Raw genomic sequence first — 16,527 nt, 5'->3', positions numbered from 1 at the left:
GAGCTCGATTATTAAATCCACCATTAGATTCAAGTTTCATTAACAATTAAAGAGAATTAGTAAAAAATGATTTTTGTTTTGGCCGATGTGACTTTGGTGAACTTTCTCACCAGGCCCCTCCCCCCAAAAAAGTTGGTTTGCAAATCCATTCAACCGTAACCCATTTGTCTAGGTAGACTGGGAAGCTCTTTGGAAAGAAGCATCTGCCAAAAGACTGAGTTTGATGTAGAAAGCAGCAGAAAATATTTCCTCTGGAGAATGATGCCTACTTTCCCCCCGCTCACCTGTCTCACACAGGACACCAGTGTAACCCGGCTCACACACACAGGTGAAAGCGCCAGCGCCTTGTACACACGTCGCGTTGTTGAGGCACGGTCTGTCTTTGCACTCGTCAATGTCTGCAACACACACGCGCGCACGCGCACATACACACACATGTAGAGAAACAGAGAGACACGCTCATGGAATATTTACTCAGCTGATTAATATATCCGCCACACTGTTCCCCTCACTCTCCAAGTATGTGCTGCTGGCTGCGAAAGGTATTAAAAGAGGTCTGATACATCTCCACAGGCTGGACTGTGGGAAGAAGCACAGAAGCTCCAGAGAGGCTGGACCAAGATATCCTAAAAAAACAAAAACCCTCAACCTTTTCTGTGGTGAAAATGCTAAACTGGAGCAATTATAGTGCGGCACTATAGCTTTAATCCACAGTTCACACACGGTTTGAAATAAGCAGTTTTCAGCTTTTCTGCTTTGTAGCAAATAAACAAACCACAGACATCACACAAAACTTTTTCTGTGATAGCATGACATATGAAATATGTATTACTTAAATTAACTGCATTTCTTCCAGATCAATAGGAGAAATTTTAAAGAAAAAATATATTTCCATTTAAGTTAAAAGTACATTTTTTAAGTTGAAAATATGAATGACCAACTGGAAAAGATACCACTTTATGGTAATGTGTCAGTTTTACCTGTTTCACAAAGAATCCCAGTGTAACCAGGTGGACACTGACACATGAAACTATTAATCTGGTCTTTACAGGTCCCTCCATTCTGGCAAGGCTGTGAGGCACACTCATTGACATCTACGGTGACAGGAGCACAAAACACAGAGGAGATAGCATGACATTTTTAATTAGAGAGAATCCTCTTGTCAGGGTCAAGTAATGAGAAGAAACTGATCCAGGTATTAAGGAAACATCCAGGTGTCCCTTCGGTGAGGCAGGGGAAATCTGCTGACATTAATTTTCCTCATCTCAGGTAGTCAGGAAGTCATTCACAATGTGCAGAGCGACAGAACAGGAAGCAGTGTGAACCATAACTCACCGATTTGGCATCTTCGACCGGTGAAGCCAGCCAAGCAGGAGCAAGTGAAGGAGGGGTTGCCTTTAATACAGTCATCGATGCACTGGCCTCCGTTCAGGCATGGGCGGAGGTGTGGGCACACTGACGCTGCAGAAGGAGGTCGATGGAACTGTTTAGTTAATCTTTTGTAAGTTTAGTGTTAAAATCTGGCTATATTAGAAAATGACTTTAACCCAAGAGGAATCACAGTATGACGATGAGCCTGGTGTAAAAACTGGTGTAAAACTTCATTAAATATGCTAAAATTATCTCAGATTCAATTTAATAGTAACAGGATTTGTTCCTGTCTGCCATTTTTTAGATCTGGGTAGGTGACATTATGCTTTTCCTTGTTTTTTATCATATATATGTACTGTTCCAGTCTTGTGTCATCCATCCATCCATCCATCCATTCGCTTCCGCTTATCCTTTTCAGGGTCGCGGGGGGCGCTTTAACATAAACCAAAGTTTGAAATAAAGAGGTCAGAGTATGTGCAGTAATCCCTGTGAGCAAAGAGCTCAGGCTTCAGACTCCTCTGAACACTCAGTTTTAAAACATTTTTTTAACTCTTGGATCTGTATGATGTCATGTATTGTTAAAGAGTTCAGTTTCTGAGATGTAGCCAAAAAACAAAGCTGAAAGGAAGCCAAACATTATGTAAAAACAGCTTTGTTTTAGGCAGTGGCTTAGCTGATAAATTATTGTTACCTGTAAATCATGCAAAGCTATTCTAGTAAAGTTCTTCATAAAAATAAGGAGGTGGAAATGATCACTGTGTCAGTTTATTATAGTTAAATCTCTGCTTTACCTGTGAGGTCTACCTGTTTAGCTGGTGTCAGGCACCAGTGCTATTACTTATCCAGGCCTTGCTCTAAGTTTATGCTGTGTTAGGGAAAATAATCTAACATCTATATTTACCACAGTCTAGTCTCTTTTATTTAAAAGGAAAAGAAGCTAAATGGTTTGTTTCAGACTAAGACACTGAACTAAAGGGCTGCACCAAATTCCAATATAAGACAAATAAGGATTATTTTGAGCTATGAATCATGCAAATCTGCTCTAGCAGAGTCTAAGAACATTAAAATGAAGCTAAAAATGAGCACAGTAGCTTTCCTTAAGACAACAAAGTGGATTTGAGGAACTAATCCCCAAAGACCAGCACTTACCAGAGTTATTGCAGCTTCCCACTTCCACATTTGCGTCATCTATGCGGAAGACCCATTTGCCCGGGAAGCCCACATTGGTGGTTCCCTCAACATTTACGACATCAGCTGTGCGAGAGCCAGGGATGTTGAAATAGCGCTTGCCATCACCAGCGTTAAAACCTGCCTGGGAAGAGGCAGACATAAGAAAAAAAAGCAAACAGTTTAGATTAATGCGGGTTTAGAGAGCGGATCACACCGGAGGTAAAACATCTGGAGATAAACGTGTGACCTTACCTGTGCTGCAATCCCGCCTAGCCCAACGAGGTTTCCTCCGCTGCTGGCATGCATGCCTGTGGTCCAAGTGATGTTATTGTATTGGAATATAGTGAAGGAAAGCTCTCCGTCTGTAATGAGCACCACTTGGAAAGTATTCACCTGCAGAGAAGAGAAACAGGCTCAGATAAATGGCTTCCTGATTTCTAGGAAATTCTGTAAGAATCAGAATCCTCCAGGTAATGATTTACTCAGGCCATTCATATAAAACTACTCTGTAAGACTCAAGAAACCAAACTATATGCCTGGTTAAGAGTCACTTATCTAGACCCTAAAGACACTTTAAAGAGGGCTAGTTCTGTTTTTCCTTATACTCTGCCATGTATCTCCTGTTCCGTTGTTGGATGATCATATTAAACATAGTCAAGGTTTCAAAAATGAGGTCAGTGTATGCAAAAGCAATTGCTGTGAACTAAAAGCTCAGACTTCAGACTGCTCTAAACACTCAGCTCATAGACTGTAGATAAAAGATGAAACAAAGAGCAGAAGCGCCTTCAATCTGCATTCTTGCTAATGGACAGCAGGAGGTGGCTCGTCTCTATACAAGCTTTCAGCTAATTGTTTTTCTACTTTTGGATCTTTAAGATGCAACCACATTAGTCCCACCCACCTGCTGTTCAAACTTTATGTTTTTGAGGGGCAACCAATCAAAACTTGCCCGTTAAACATTATTTCTAAACCTTTTTCTGGCACAAACCATTCCAGAAGACAAAATAAATTCATGTTGTATTCATTTGAATGCAGATTTAAAATAAATAAATAAATAGAATTGGAAATGAGCATGATAGGCCCTCATTGTACTGCGTCTACATGGTTGCAGGATGTTAAATGAGAATTCATACTGGTGTTTGAGAGTTTCCTCCAAAGAAGGTGACTTGATGCCATGTAGAGATGTGGACCCATGTTGCATTGAAGTTGGGGAACTCTGAAAAGTACATCCTGACATCACCCGAGGCCTTCCTGAGGATCATAGGATCCTGGCTCTCTCTGTAGAAGACTGTCCCGGCTCGACGGTTGTCCACATCAGCCCAGAACGGCGCCACGACCCTTCTGTCTCCAGCGATTGGAAAGGCTACAGGTGTGAACTGCGACACCTCTCTCAGGAAGGACACAAGGCCATTGTTGTTAACCTGAGACGGAGAAACAGCTGGAGTTAAATCAGTAATAAACTGATAGATTTACATATCAGATTTAACCACTGTGAATTCTTTAGGGGACTTGGTGGGGTTAGAGTGCCGAGGAAGAGCTGGACGGAGCATTTCTGACCTCACAAAATAAACAGCAGCATGGGGTGGTGAAAGTTCCCATAACGGATGTTTGCACTTTCGTGTAGCGAACAGACACTACTTTTATTCCAAATAACGACAGCAGCTGAAAAAACCTGGTTTCTGCTGATCACACACCTGCAAAATCATCACAGCAGGAAGAACTTCACGGTCTGTAAATCCACACATCTGCCAGCAGCAAAATAACCAGATAAATGAATCTGTCCTCCGTGAGAAATGCGCATGGATGTTCTATTGCATGGCAGAATATAAGCTTCTTAAAAAAATGTAAAGTAATGAATTAATCACTTGATTCACTGTTTGGGAAGTCATCAGACATTACATCAAGAGTCACACTAATAATCAGGAAAAATATATATTTATTAGTTTATTTCTGGATTTTCTTTCTTTTATATCATTACAATCAAAACAGCTGGACTTCTAGAGGCCAAAAACAGGATCATTTATTTATTAAAAACTAAGTTTCCCTGGAGTTGCCCAGGAGAACCTACAGAGAGGACATTACATACCTAACCTGACACGTGTCAAAAAGAGCAGAGACAGTGACGCTCCTCACAGACCGCTTTGAAAGGAGAAAGCCTCATGAAAATCCGGCTACAAGGAGAAAGGCCACAAATGAAGACTTCAACAGAGAATTCACTTCCTATTCCAGAAGTGAGCAGGGAGGATAAAATGACAGATAATTTTAAAGCTAACTGCAATTAAGACAAATTAAATAAGCATGAAATGTGTGACAGAATTTTTCAGCAGTAATACAGTGGAAAAATTACATGGTGATTGTTTTCTATCAGTGTCTAGTTAAAGGTGACAGCATAGGTGATGTCATGGTGACTACATTTATGATTCAAGTCCAATGGTGTAGTCTGTTAACATTTGCTGTTTTATGTTTTATGTCTGTTACATTTCCTGAAAACAGCTTCAAAACGTTTTATAATTTTATAAAAATTTTATAAAACATTGTATAAAACAAAACAAACAAATTTTACTTAAGCACAAAGTTTGGATGAGCAGTTTGCATGAAAGCTGTAATCTGCCCATTCTGCATGGTCACCTATTTGAAGACCAATTTTATATGTGACATAATTTATTAATTGTTGCTCTTTTTTTTTTTTTTTTAATTAAACCACTGTTCCCAGTATAATTAATGTTCTCCTGATTCCTTAAAAATTAAAATTTTTTGGACATTAGGAAAGGTCAGCAGTGGTGTTGAACTAGTGAACCCAATCCCTGAATATTCAGTCTTCCAATCCTTGTCTATATGTAGGATCATATTTCTCAAACTTAGGTTTAGGGGCCCTTTTCCTCATCTCAGGACCCTTATCTATAAGTCCATCATTTTTCTGTTCCAAACTGGGAGCACTGTAGCTCTTAAAGCATCACATTTTATTTGGTAGCTAGCTGGTGAGCATGGACAAACATTTGAGTCAGTCTTCATGATCAAGTGATGCCAAACCCAAACCAGCTAAGTGGAATTATGAGAGCATCCTTGTAAATGTTCCCTGGCTTAGAAAGTATAAGAACCACTGATGTAAGGCTATTTGGCCAGCGGTAGGGGTGAAGGGACGGTCTGGGCAGAGTGCAGGAAAAACTTTTTCAAATCCCGATGTTGACAGGTATGATTAAACCTGAGTGGAGAGGAAAGTTCTGCGGGATGAAGGGCTGAATCCGTGTGAAAGGCTTTCATTCATGCATTATTTCTGTGCATCCACAGCATGAGATTCTGCCCTTCATAGCACCAACCCTGTTTCCGCTAAACTCTGGCGTGAACTTTGCCTCTCTTCTTACATTCAGGCCGAGCTGCATGTGACAGTGACAAAGCAACGTCAGATGGCTCAGCTCTGCTCCACGCATGTATGAAAACCATAATTTGAAGGACTTTGCTGTAAAAACAGCAGAGGAAGTTTTGTTTGGCACAGCACGGGGGCTCAGTTAATTGCCCGACCACAGCCTTCCCCTCTGCACCAGGGTGATGTGGTGAGAATGTGGCCAATGTAGGGGGGGGGGGGGGACATTGGAGCGAGTGCAGGGGCAGGGCCCGGAGGTCAGCCAGAGCGCCATCCGATACCGGGAGAAAAACAAGAGAGAGGGCACAGCGCTGGAGGAATGGAAGGACGCACATGAATTACAAACCTTGCACACCCACATGCCCACTAATGAGAGACCGGTGGTGGCAGCGGTCTGGAAGTGAACCATCTTATAGCAGAATTAGTGTAGGAAGTCATGAACACTAAATAGAGTTTATATTCTAATACTGGAATATGTTTAATCACCTAATCGAATCTCTTGTAGCATCTGGAACGGCTTAAAGAAGTGTATTTATAATTCTTTTGGGGTTTTTTTAATGCTACTTTAATATGAAAATGACCTCAGAGGAATAAAAATGAACTTGGGACCCTTTTGCTTTGCATCATATCGCATTATTTTCCTGTGCTCGCGTTTTCTAACTAGATTGTAGCTAACCGGAGAAGGATGTTCCTACATCACACTTGTGGGAGAGGGAATGGGTTCAAAGCCAGTGCCATGTGTTGCGCTGTAACGTGACCAAGGTCAGAGTCAGACCGAAGAGTGGTGCGATCATTCAACCTTGTAAGAAGCATCTCTCGCCCCATATTTCTTTCTCTCACTCTCAACAATGCCACTTCTTTCTGCTTCTTTCTAACGCTCTTGTTATTTTTTGGGAATTCTTTGCCGGATACATCCAGGATTTTGCTTGGGTGGTTTTCTTTAGTGCTGAGCAATTTATGTAGTAAAATAAACTTTCATCTGGCTTAAGTCAAGCCAAAGCAAACCCCTAAATGAAAAAGGTGCCCATGGATCAGCTCAGGAAAACATTAGTTTTCCTTGTCAGAAACGGAGGTTTCACAGCTACAACCCTGTCCAATTATTTGACGAGACCAGAGGAAGTGACTGCAGTCTACAGTCTGTGCACTTGGCCTGTAACTCCTTAGCCCCGGCTCACCTTATGCTACAAAGAGTTTAGAGCGAGGCAATAAATCCTGTCGGCAACTGCAGGGAAGCACTGAAATGCTTTCACAGAACGGGTGAAGTGGAGGGTTGGTGTAATATATACGTAAAGTCACTCAAATAAAGTCTTAATTTGTCAGTCATACAGTTAAAAGTGCAAGAGCTTAAAATTACTTCTATCAAGGACCTCATTTGTCATCTACAGGTTACAATCAAGCAGCGACCTTGTGGGTTGAAAAACGAACCCATAAATTGCAATTCCATGAGTGCCCACTTGAGGCTGACTCCAAAAGTGACCCAGTCCCAATAGACTTCCATGTTAAAATGTCTAATTTTGTGGCAATTTTGTTCCCATCCTGGGAAACACAAGAGTTTCATTGTTCTCCCTCTACTAGACTGGGCTTTTTTTAAATACTAGATACTGGACTTCTGTCGGCAACATAACCAAAAATGATGGTAACCAAAGCACTAGCATTAAAGTTTCAAAATGCAGAGTCCAAAAGCAGCTGCTGACTTCACACTTGGTGAAATATTCCACCTTCAGAGTCTTTTTTTCTTCATATTCTGCCCCATACAAAACCAAACAGAATACCAGCACTGCTAAATATTCTTCTAACAAAAATTAATTACTGAGTAAGACCATACACAGTATAAGAGATGGATGTAGCTTTACAACTGCATTCTTTTTAATGGCCTCCAGGGGGTGATACCTGTGGCTGGAAAAAGATTCCAGACCTCTAGAAGTCTATGGGATAATGGCCCTCAGCCCTGACCTCAATAAACACTTTCCTTTGAGTTTATGGCCTCATTCACTTATTTCGGGTCCATCCAACAACCCATTTTCTTCCACTTATCCAATTCAGGGTCGCTGAGGGCCTTTACCAGATGTTATTTGTCAAAAGTCGCAAGTCTACTGTGGGGATTCATATTGAGTCATGCTAAATGGAACATAAACTCTATTTTGTAAATTTTGGCCATTCTGTGTCAGAAAGGAGGATAGTCCAGAAACAGATTCAAACATTGTTAGCCAATGAGTGCGCGGGTCCTAGCCCTGCGTCGCTTGTCACATTCATCTTGCCTGTGAGCAAAGTAAACGTGTTTCACTACGAGTCGTCATCAGTGCAATCCAAACAATCAATAATCTCTCACCGTTACAAGATTTTTAGGTTTGACACTTTTATTCACGATGTGGTTTTATAATGCTTTTGTAGACAGTTAAAAAACTGAATGTGATCAATATATACAAGTATACAGTTCTGTAGCATTTTAACTGCAGATAACAACACATTACTTTTTGTATTTTGATGACTTTTTCATGATGCTTAAATACATCTATATTTTTTATGATTGCTTCCTGTCTTGATGTTTTTCTTGAGGGCCACCATGAAATTGAATGTCCTCTATGTTTCTTGGTATTTGGACCTCACCCGTTTTTTTGTGCATGAAGTAGATTTTTTACATTGCTTTAATGCAACGTGTTTGTCTCCACACAAATAAATATTAAGGGTCAGTATTTTTTTCGCCACTTGACACGTGTAAGAATTGGAGTCGAATGTGTTGCTTTGTATGTACTGCCAAAGATAAAGCCTACATTTCGTTCTTACATACAGAACTGTATTGTTTTATCCTGAGTGCTGGGAACACCCAGGCCAGGCATTCATCGGGCAATCACCACCACACACTTGACCTTTGTATAGTGCATTTGCAAGAGTGCGCGGGCATTGCTCAGTCATCACGAATAAAACTCCCGAATCTCAGAAAGAATCACTGTGGCCATAACTAAGCAAATACGAGATGCTTGACTTCTTCCATCAACAAAACTAACAAAAGTTTTTCCTCATGAGCTGAGATTGATTAACATTGTAGGGACATTCCTACACACACCGGTGAACAGTGGGGCATGTCATTTATTTTTGGGCCACGCATGACCTGTGAACAAATAAATACTCCTGCTTTGCTGTAGCTGAAGTACTCCCATTGTGAGTAAGTGTTAGTTTTAGAGAAATTTCCCCCAAAGTGCTTCAAAGTGGCATCAGCCTCCTCCACTAACTCTGCAACAAAGAGAAGAAGTGTATTCCCAAAAGCCCGATTCTTTAAAAGAGCATCATTCACTCGAAGACTGTAAGACGTTTTTAAGTATGTGCAGAAAAATCGTTTCCATTGGTGGATGAACCGCTTCTAATATAACACACATCTCTCATCCTACACATGCATGTAAAATGCACCCATGCAGAGTACAAAGAATAAAACTCTACGCACATATCTTTGGGCCATACACGGTGGTGAGTGAAACCGAGTGAATGAAACTGCACAAAGTGTTGGTACTCTTCAGAAGACCAGATGAGCACTAGCAGATGTGTAATCTGTAAAAATGCAGATATGCTGTGGAACGTTCTCAGTGGACACCTTTGAATGTACTGAAATGTTGTGTACATGCATTTATTTCCAGTGACAGTCAATTTAATCCACGGAAAGGCTTGGGACTTTTTCCACTGTCCATGAGAGTTTCTGCAGTAACTCCCTTTGATCGTGCCCATCTATTCTCACATCTGCTTTTAAACTTGTGTTCTTTCCTCTCTGACCTTGGATGTCCTCCTTCGCGGTGTTTACGCTGGTCATCCGTAAGAGTAGTTAATCCATGAAATGCATTGTTTAGAAGCCCTCTAAGATGCTTTGCAGATACATCTGCGTTCTGTTAAAGTGATTGGTCATTTCTCAGATAAAGCAGCTGGACAGTTCCAGGGGGAAGACCCCTGCCATGTTATCTGAGGCGTGGGAGGAAGGGAGGAGGGGAGGGAGGACCCGGAGGAGGAGAGAAACATGAGAAAACTCCCTGACACAGAAAGTAACAGAGGGACAGCCTGGTTACGAGGCAGAAATGGGACTGGAGTGGGACCAAGTCGGTATCTTAGGTGACATTAAAAGCATCTGTAAACAAGCGCTGCATGGCTGTGACGATCCTTAAATCTACGGAAACTGCTGCAAACAAGACGTCCTGGTTCAGAAAGACGCTCCAAGGCATGTTTACTGCTCAGCAGAATCAGTTATGATAATGAAGCGTGACAGCGCCCACAAACCATCTAAAACCAGTCTGATTCTGCAGCTTCCATGTAGCCCAGAGGCTTGGAACAAACTCCTGGGAGAAATTATTCATACAAATTTACCCCTTTAGTACTCACTGAAATTTTACCTGTTCAAAGCAGCTCTCTGGTGGCAGATATTGCCCTGTGGGCCGCCTGCTTTACAGCGCATGTTAAATGGATTCAGGTGAGGCTTTTAAAACAAGCGTGACTGTAATTTCAAGTGGTTTCTATAATTTGCTTTTGCTTTCTCTGACCTCAGAATGAGACGCAACGCGAGAGCCACGGGGTATCACATCGCTACCAACACAGCACATTTTTCAGATTTAGATTATCTCTCTATCAGATGATAATTCAGTCTAAGATCAACAAGCCAAGCAAACAGCAACATGTCTTATCTTGTCTAATTTGACTGCAGAGTATCAGTATTGTTAAAGGAGAAGTGCCAGCAGTTGTGCTCGTAAACATCGCGTCTCTGTCTTTACGCTGCGTTTAGATGCAGGAGAGTTTTACATTTTTCCACATGAGGAGGCTGACCTCACCGCTCGTGGCGTAAACGCTCAGATTAGAAAAACAACCTCTGACCTTGCCCATTGTTGCCATGGTTCCTCAGCCTCCCTCGCCCAGTGTTTGAAGAGGGAGGAAGGGGAGATATGAAGCGCAAACGCAGATGCCTCACCACAACAGGTGGTGTTGATTTAAGGGAGTTCTGCCTTTCCATGCGCTGGAACCGAACCCAATACATGACAAAGGCAGATCAAAGGCTGTTTCACTGTGCTGTGCGAAAATCCTTGTCAAACCGTTGGGCTTCCTCCCATGAGTGCTGTTTCTCTCTCTCTCTCTGCTGTGCATATTTTCCCTCTGCTCTCTCGCTCCTTCTGAAAAGAGAACCACTCACAGATGCTGCGGCGACAGTAAGAACACAAACTGTCACTTCCTTTAACAGCTTTTTGCGGATTTATTATAAGAGGAGTTACCACTGTGCTGCTAATAGTTTGTCTCTTGCTCTGCCTCTGTGCACTCGAGAGACCTCAGAGTGCAGAAAGGGGCAGATGTAAAGAGAAAGTCACAGAGGAGTATGATTACACCCGTGAGGGGAAAACACGATATTCTACATGAACGTATACAAATTCTCTGAGGGTACCGCAATGTAGTATTTGGCTGTGTGCCACATCTCAGCTCCCTGAGGCTCTTATACGATCCACAACATGTCAGATCCAATTGCCAGCTACCAAGTGCATGCACTCATAACCAGTGACTTCAAAACACATTAAAACACATCAGCAGAAACACACTCCTCTGTACTCACATAGAGTCCTGTGTGCCTGTCTCCAAAGAAGGGGAATGCAACAGAGATCTCCAGGAGCCCGGAGCCGCCGTCATCCTGAGCAGTGGTCTGGGAGTCCCCCTTGTCCCGGCCAAAGGGGTAGAAGTCCTCCAGGGGCACAGCGGGTTCCACACTGGGCAGCAGGGTCAGGAAGAAGAGGGTGCAGAAGCAGGGCAGAAGGGCTTCCAGCACCAGCACCATGGCCTCAGCCACACAGGGATGGAGCTGACAGCAGGCACAGCGGAGGGGAGGGAGGAGCGCGTACACCTGAGGCAACAAGAGCAGAGCAGAACAAGACAAGACCGCACGTTCTCCCTCTGAATCCTCCTCTGACTGCTCTGTGGTTCTCCTCACTTGTCCTTCAGTGGTGAACTGGGCTTCTTGTGTGAGACAGGGGAATACTGCAGATTCCTTGCATTCTGCTTGCTGCTGGGCACTGCATGAGCTACACTCCGTCTCACTGAAATGAAACGAGGGAAAGGAATGAAAGAGGGGGAGCAACCTGATTCAGCTGAGATTTTTTTTTTAAAACAATCCAGTGATTTGGTCCCTGATGGTCAGCTTAGAAATATCCTCAATAAAAGCTCTATTCTGCTTGCCAAAGGAGTTCTTTCAGCTTTGGCCCCACCTCCCCCACAGGGATTCACTACCTTGCATAATTAGCTCCTTCCAGCCAATAGCTAGAAAGAGGCCGGTAACTGGATAACCACTGGGCGGATCTATGGTAATCAAAGGGCTGCTTTAAAGAAACTCTGACAGGATTTTCCCCTTTCAGTGAAACTCCTGCTATGTGACACAGTGAGAAGACATATGTGTGAACTGTTGGGGAAATAAGTGTGAATTTAAATGGAAGAAAATGGAAATGGGTTACTGGTGTTTAAGATACTCAAAGTCAGAATGAAAACATGCTACTGCAATGGTTCAGGGCTGTGGATGATTACAGGAGAAGTGGCAGTGAACTTTTAAAGCATAATTAGCAGTTTGCACCTATTTTTGACAGAAATCTATGGCAACAGTGGAAGAGGGTCATTTTCTCACACAGGAAACACTAAATTCACAAATGCTGTAAGGGTGCAAAACTCACACGTCGTGAAAGAGCCAACACTATTGTGAAACCAAACTTTAAAACTGCGCTTTAGTTTATTGAAAAATAATCAAAACTTCTGCACCATTAATACTGATTAAGTCAAACACCACACATGATAACATTCATTTGTTCAGTCTTTTTGACATCCTAGGAAAAAATCATTTAAAATCTGCAAATGACTATTCTAAATATTTGGATCTGCATTCATATATATTCTTGGGATTCACATGATGAATACGACAAATGAGTTTGCAAAAAACAAAAAGAAATCAGGGAAAAAGAAGAAAGTATGAACCAAGAAAACCTTAAAAAATGACACAGCATGAGCAGACTTAGAAACGCCAACTGCGGTGAGTCAGAGGAAATCCTTAAAACAATTTGGCACATCCAGTTCACTTATAAACAAAACGCTCTTTGTTTGTTGTTGTTGAGTTTTCCTTTGGATTAATGTAATCCTGTGTGCACATGTGCGGGGTGGGAGCGAATGCAGGAGTGGGTTTCTCTGCATGGAGATGTAGGTTGAAACGTAACGCTGTTGGGAAGCAGCCAACGGAGGCAGAGGAGCACGCTCTCACTCTCGCTACACGCCGGGCTGAAGCATCTGATTGAAATAGGCCTGTCGTCTTCTCGTCTCTTGATCAAGCTGCTCTTTGAGCGCCAGCACCTGCAAAAAAAACATATAAAATTTTTTTAAAAAAAACAATATCTGTTATCACACAGAAAACATTTACAGGTAGATTTAAAATACCTGTTCTTCGAGGCCTCTGACCCTCTGTCGATGTGCCTTCTCCCTGCTCTCCAAAGCCTGCTCTGCCTGAAGCTGACTGTCTCTCAGACGCTCCGTCTCCATATCCAACTCCTGGTGGTGGCGTGCTGTCACCTCCAGGAGGCGGTGTGCGTGAGCATGCTCTGACTGGGAGATGTGGGCCTGAGGACAATTCAGATAACATTATGAGACTGAAAACACAGAGAGAAAAGGTCAAATTTGGGGTTTTTGTGTGCTTTAGGGTCTCCTGGTGGGGTTCTCTGATCACAAATTGTTTTTACAAACACATTATTTGGAAGGCAGCTTCTTCTGCATTTTCTGATTTACACATTTCTTTTGTTGTGTCTTTATAGGCTGCTGTCACATCCACTGACATTTTGGCTTCTTTATGGAAGACACCGCCTCTCTCTCTCTCTCTCTCTCTGCCACACCTGAATGCCACAGCTGTACAACATCTGGATCCTGTTCCAGAAACCACAAAGTTAGAGTTTAACTCCTGAACTTTGAGATGGGAAAGTCTTCTTCTTTGGGTCCAGAAAAGCTTAACTGAGTTAGCCCAGTCAACTCTGTATGTAAGTACATGAGTATGTACATTGTGGGTTATAACAAGACTGACCCACCAGTGGAAAATGGGTGGTATTTATCTCAGAAACATCATCTTAGAGTTGTTTTAATTAGGTTAGTCAGGTGAGTCATTATTTAAGCACTTAAAATCCCTTTTCCTTTAATGATAAAAAACAGAATCCTACCAAATTTTACATTTGACTTTGAAATCCAACTATTTAGCCTTTTTGTCAGCCTGAAAGTTACAAAATGCAACTGTAGATAAAAATATGAGTCAAACAGAATCTGACTCCTGACCTTACCTATAATGTTATTTTGGTGAATTATAGTCTGTATGTTGCATTATCTACGCATGTGCTTAAATAACAGTGAACATGCTCAGAGGATATCTTAAACTCAGCTTTGTTAAACCTGCTTTCTGGAACAAGTGCTGATCTTTGGGCATAATGTGCTTGAATCCACTGCACTCCCTGGTGTTGATTCATAACATTTAAATGTTTGTCTACCCTTTATTAATGCAAGAAATAAAATAAAATGAATCTGTGCCCTTCTTCTTAAGAATAGGTCTCTTTGGATTGATCCAATGGTGTCATGTCACTGTCATGATTATGCGACGACGCTATAATTTTCCTTTTCAATCTGCTAAATGTCTTTGAGATATTTGCTGTGAAACTATTTGCTGGTACTGCTTGTCCTTCAATGCTTTTACAATGAAAATGTTTTTTGTTTAGTGCTTGTGTTTCATAAAAGATGTTCGGTTATATCAGAGTCAGTGGGAAAAGGACCTTCGACTCCCTCACTCTGTGACCCCCGTAACTAACTTTTCTGATGAGTTTATGGACTCTAGTTTCAGGTCATAATAAGTAAAAGATGAAGTTCACTTTGTAAATTATAGCCATTATTAGAGCCAGAAAGAAAGATTATCCCGGGTGTGTGTGGTGTGTGGTTTCAAAGCCAGATCCAACCCTTGCTCATCGCATTGAGTTGACTACACTAACCAATCAATCTTTCATACTGTCTCTAGCAGCGGTGGAGTGCTCAGAAATGACTCAGTGTCAATTAAATTCAGTGATTGAAGCGATGACAGGTGAAATGATTTTTTCCGTTTATTTTGAGTTTTTAACGTCATCATTACAAACACTAGAACACTTTAGATTGTCTGTGATAGATGAAGGAAACAGGATGGTATGAGAAACAACAGAGCCATTCTAAACTGTATTTCTGATGAAAATATAACCATAATTTCAGTTGCTGGAACAGCTGGATTGTTTGAGGGTTACGTATAGATCCTATAAAACAGTTTGTGCTGCCAGTGCAGTCCCTGCCCCGTCCTCTGCTGTAATCCTGGAGCTTCTCACCTGCAGAGTCTGCACCTCATCCTGTTTTCCAGCCAGCTGCTGCTCCAGGCTGCGCACCCTCTGCTCCAGCTCCTCTCGTGCTCTGGCGACAGACGCCGCCTCCTCCTCCTTCCTCAACCTCTCCATCTCCACCTGACAACAGCACGAGGGTGACATAACGTGAACGACTTTACCATGATCGCTCTGCACCCGCGTGCCTTCCTGTAATCGGTGTAGCAGAAGCCGAGCGCAGAGCCTCTCGGTTCCCACAGTCCACCTCCGTATTTCCCTCAGTTTGGGATGACTTTCTACAGAAAACAGAAAGCTCAGGAAATAATAACACTAAACTACAGAATAATAAAGGCAGTGTTCAGTATTTTTATGTCTTATATGTCTTCACTTGGTCCAGGAGTCTTCTGACCAACACTAAACGTGGATTACTTCAGACCTGGCTGCTGTCATACAAAGGCTTCCAGCAGTTGTAGAATTTGCAGTCTTTAATTACATTTAAAGCCAATTGTGGTTTGGCTTCCTCGTATATTACAGATATTTTACCTCATATTCAGCAAAAATATCTTTTAGGTCCACTGACCAAAAGCAGAGTAATACTTTAGGGCCCGGGTTTAAGAAAAAAAAAAAGTTAAGATCATGGCTTTAATGCCTCGTTTCAGCTTTTTGCTTTTTAGTAACTGGGATTCATTCTCAGTATTTGTCACTACTGTTCTTATTTTTTTACTTTTATGTTGATTTATGACATAAAAGCACAAAATAATGAATAATCCTCTTTCATGCTTATTTATAACTACAGCATCAGTGTTTTCCCCTCTGTTTGTTAAGGCTGTAAGCTTTATAGCATTAGGTTTTGTGTGCCACATGAAGAGGTTTATCTTCTTCACACAAGTAAAACATTTTTTAACAATCAGTGTATTCTAACACCTGACCGAAATCTCGTGTATACCATGTCTTGATCAACTGACTTTAACATTCCAGTAACCCCGGCCGTATATTTACCTGTGCTGCTGTGATATTTTTTAAAAATTATACATCTGTCAATTTATTTTTCTTACAACTTTTCATAGTTTTCACAGGAACTGGTCTACTGGTGCGACGAGGATAATGGGGATTTTGTGTAAAATATATTTATGTATTCGTAAAGTTTCCGTGCATCACGGCTAACAGAACTACAGAAAGATTCAGAGATATTAAAAAGTGCATGTTTTTTTGATCGTTTGACAACCAGAGCAACCAGAGCTCGGACAAACTTGCTGCTTATTTGGAAAACTG

The 16,527-nt window shown here is 41.8% G+C and overlaps 2 protein-coding genes across 7 annotated transcripts in view; both read right to left on the bottom strand.

The window, feature by feature from the left end:
• sned1 (sushi, nidogen and EGF-like domains 1) overlaps window positions 1-11,726 on the bottom strand; it is a 31,595-nt gene extending 19,869 nt beyond the window's left edge. Inside the window, exons 1-7 of the mRNA XM_005451192.4 lie at window positions 11,472-11,726; window positions 3,675-3,962; window positions 2,794-2,934; window positions 2,521-2,683; window positions 1,336-1,461; window positions 981-1,094; window positions 285-398 (exon numbers count right to left, since the gene is read on the bottom strand). Of these exons, the coding sequence (XP_005451249.1) occupies window positions 285-398; window positions 981-1,094; window positions 1,336-1,461; window positions 2,521-2,683; window positions 2,794-2,934; window positions 3,675-3,962; window positions 11,472-11,690 (1,165 nt within the window). The 5' untranslated portion in view covers window positions 11,691-11,726. The remainder of the gene's footprint in view (window positions 1-284; window positions 399-980; window positions 1,095-1,335; window positions 1,462-2,520; window positions 2,684-2,793; window positions 2,935-3,674; window positions 3,963-11,471) is intronic.
• A 13-nt stretch (window positions 11,727-11,739) lies between these two features.
• The window catches only part of crocc2 (ciliary rootlet coiled-coil, rootletin family member 2), a 42,587-nt gene continuing 37,799 nt past the window's right edge, over window positions 11,740-16,527 (bottom strand). For 4 of the 6 annotated variants that reach the window (XM_013270754.3, XM_025903041.1, XM_025903042.1 and 1 more), the window contains exons 34-36: window positions 15,265-15,396; window positions 13,325-13,504; window positions 11,898-13,240 (exon numbers count right to left, since the gene is read on the bottom strand). In XM_013270754.3, the coding sequence (XP_013126208.1) occupies window positions 13,157-13,240; window positions 13,325-13,504; window positions 15,265-15,396 (396 nt within the window). In that variant the 3' untranslated portion in view covers window positions 11,898-13,156. Of the gene's footprint in view, window positions 11,757-11,811; window positions 13,241-13,324; window positions 13,505-15,264; window positions 15,397-16,527 lie in introns of those variants that run through there. The other 2 variants (XR_003216378.1, XM_025903040.1) reach the window with 2 other exon arrangements.

This window comes from Oreochromis niloticus, linkage group LG23 (assembly GCF_001858045.2).
Source record: "Oreochromis niloticus isolate F11D_XX linkage group LG23, O_niloticus_UMD_NMBU, whole genome shotgun sequence".
Lineage (NCBI taxonomy): Eukaryota > Metazoa > Chordata > Actinopteri > Cichliformes > Cichlidae > Oreochromis > Oreochromis niloticus.
This window is presented reverse-complemented; position numbering and strand designations above follow the sequence as displayed.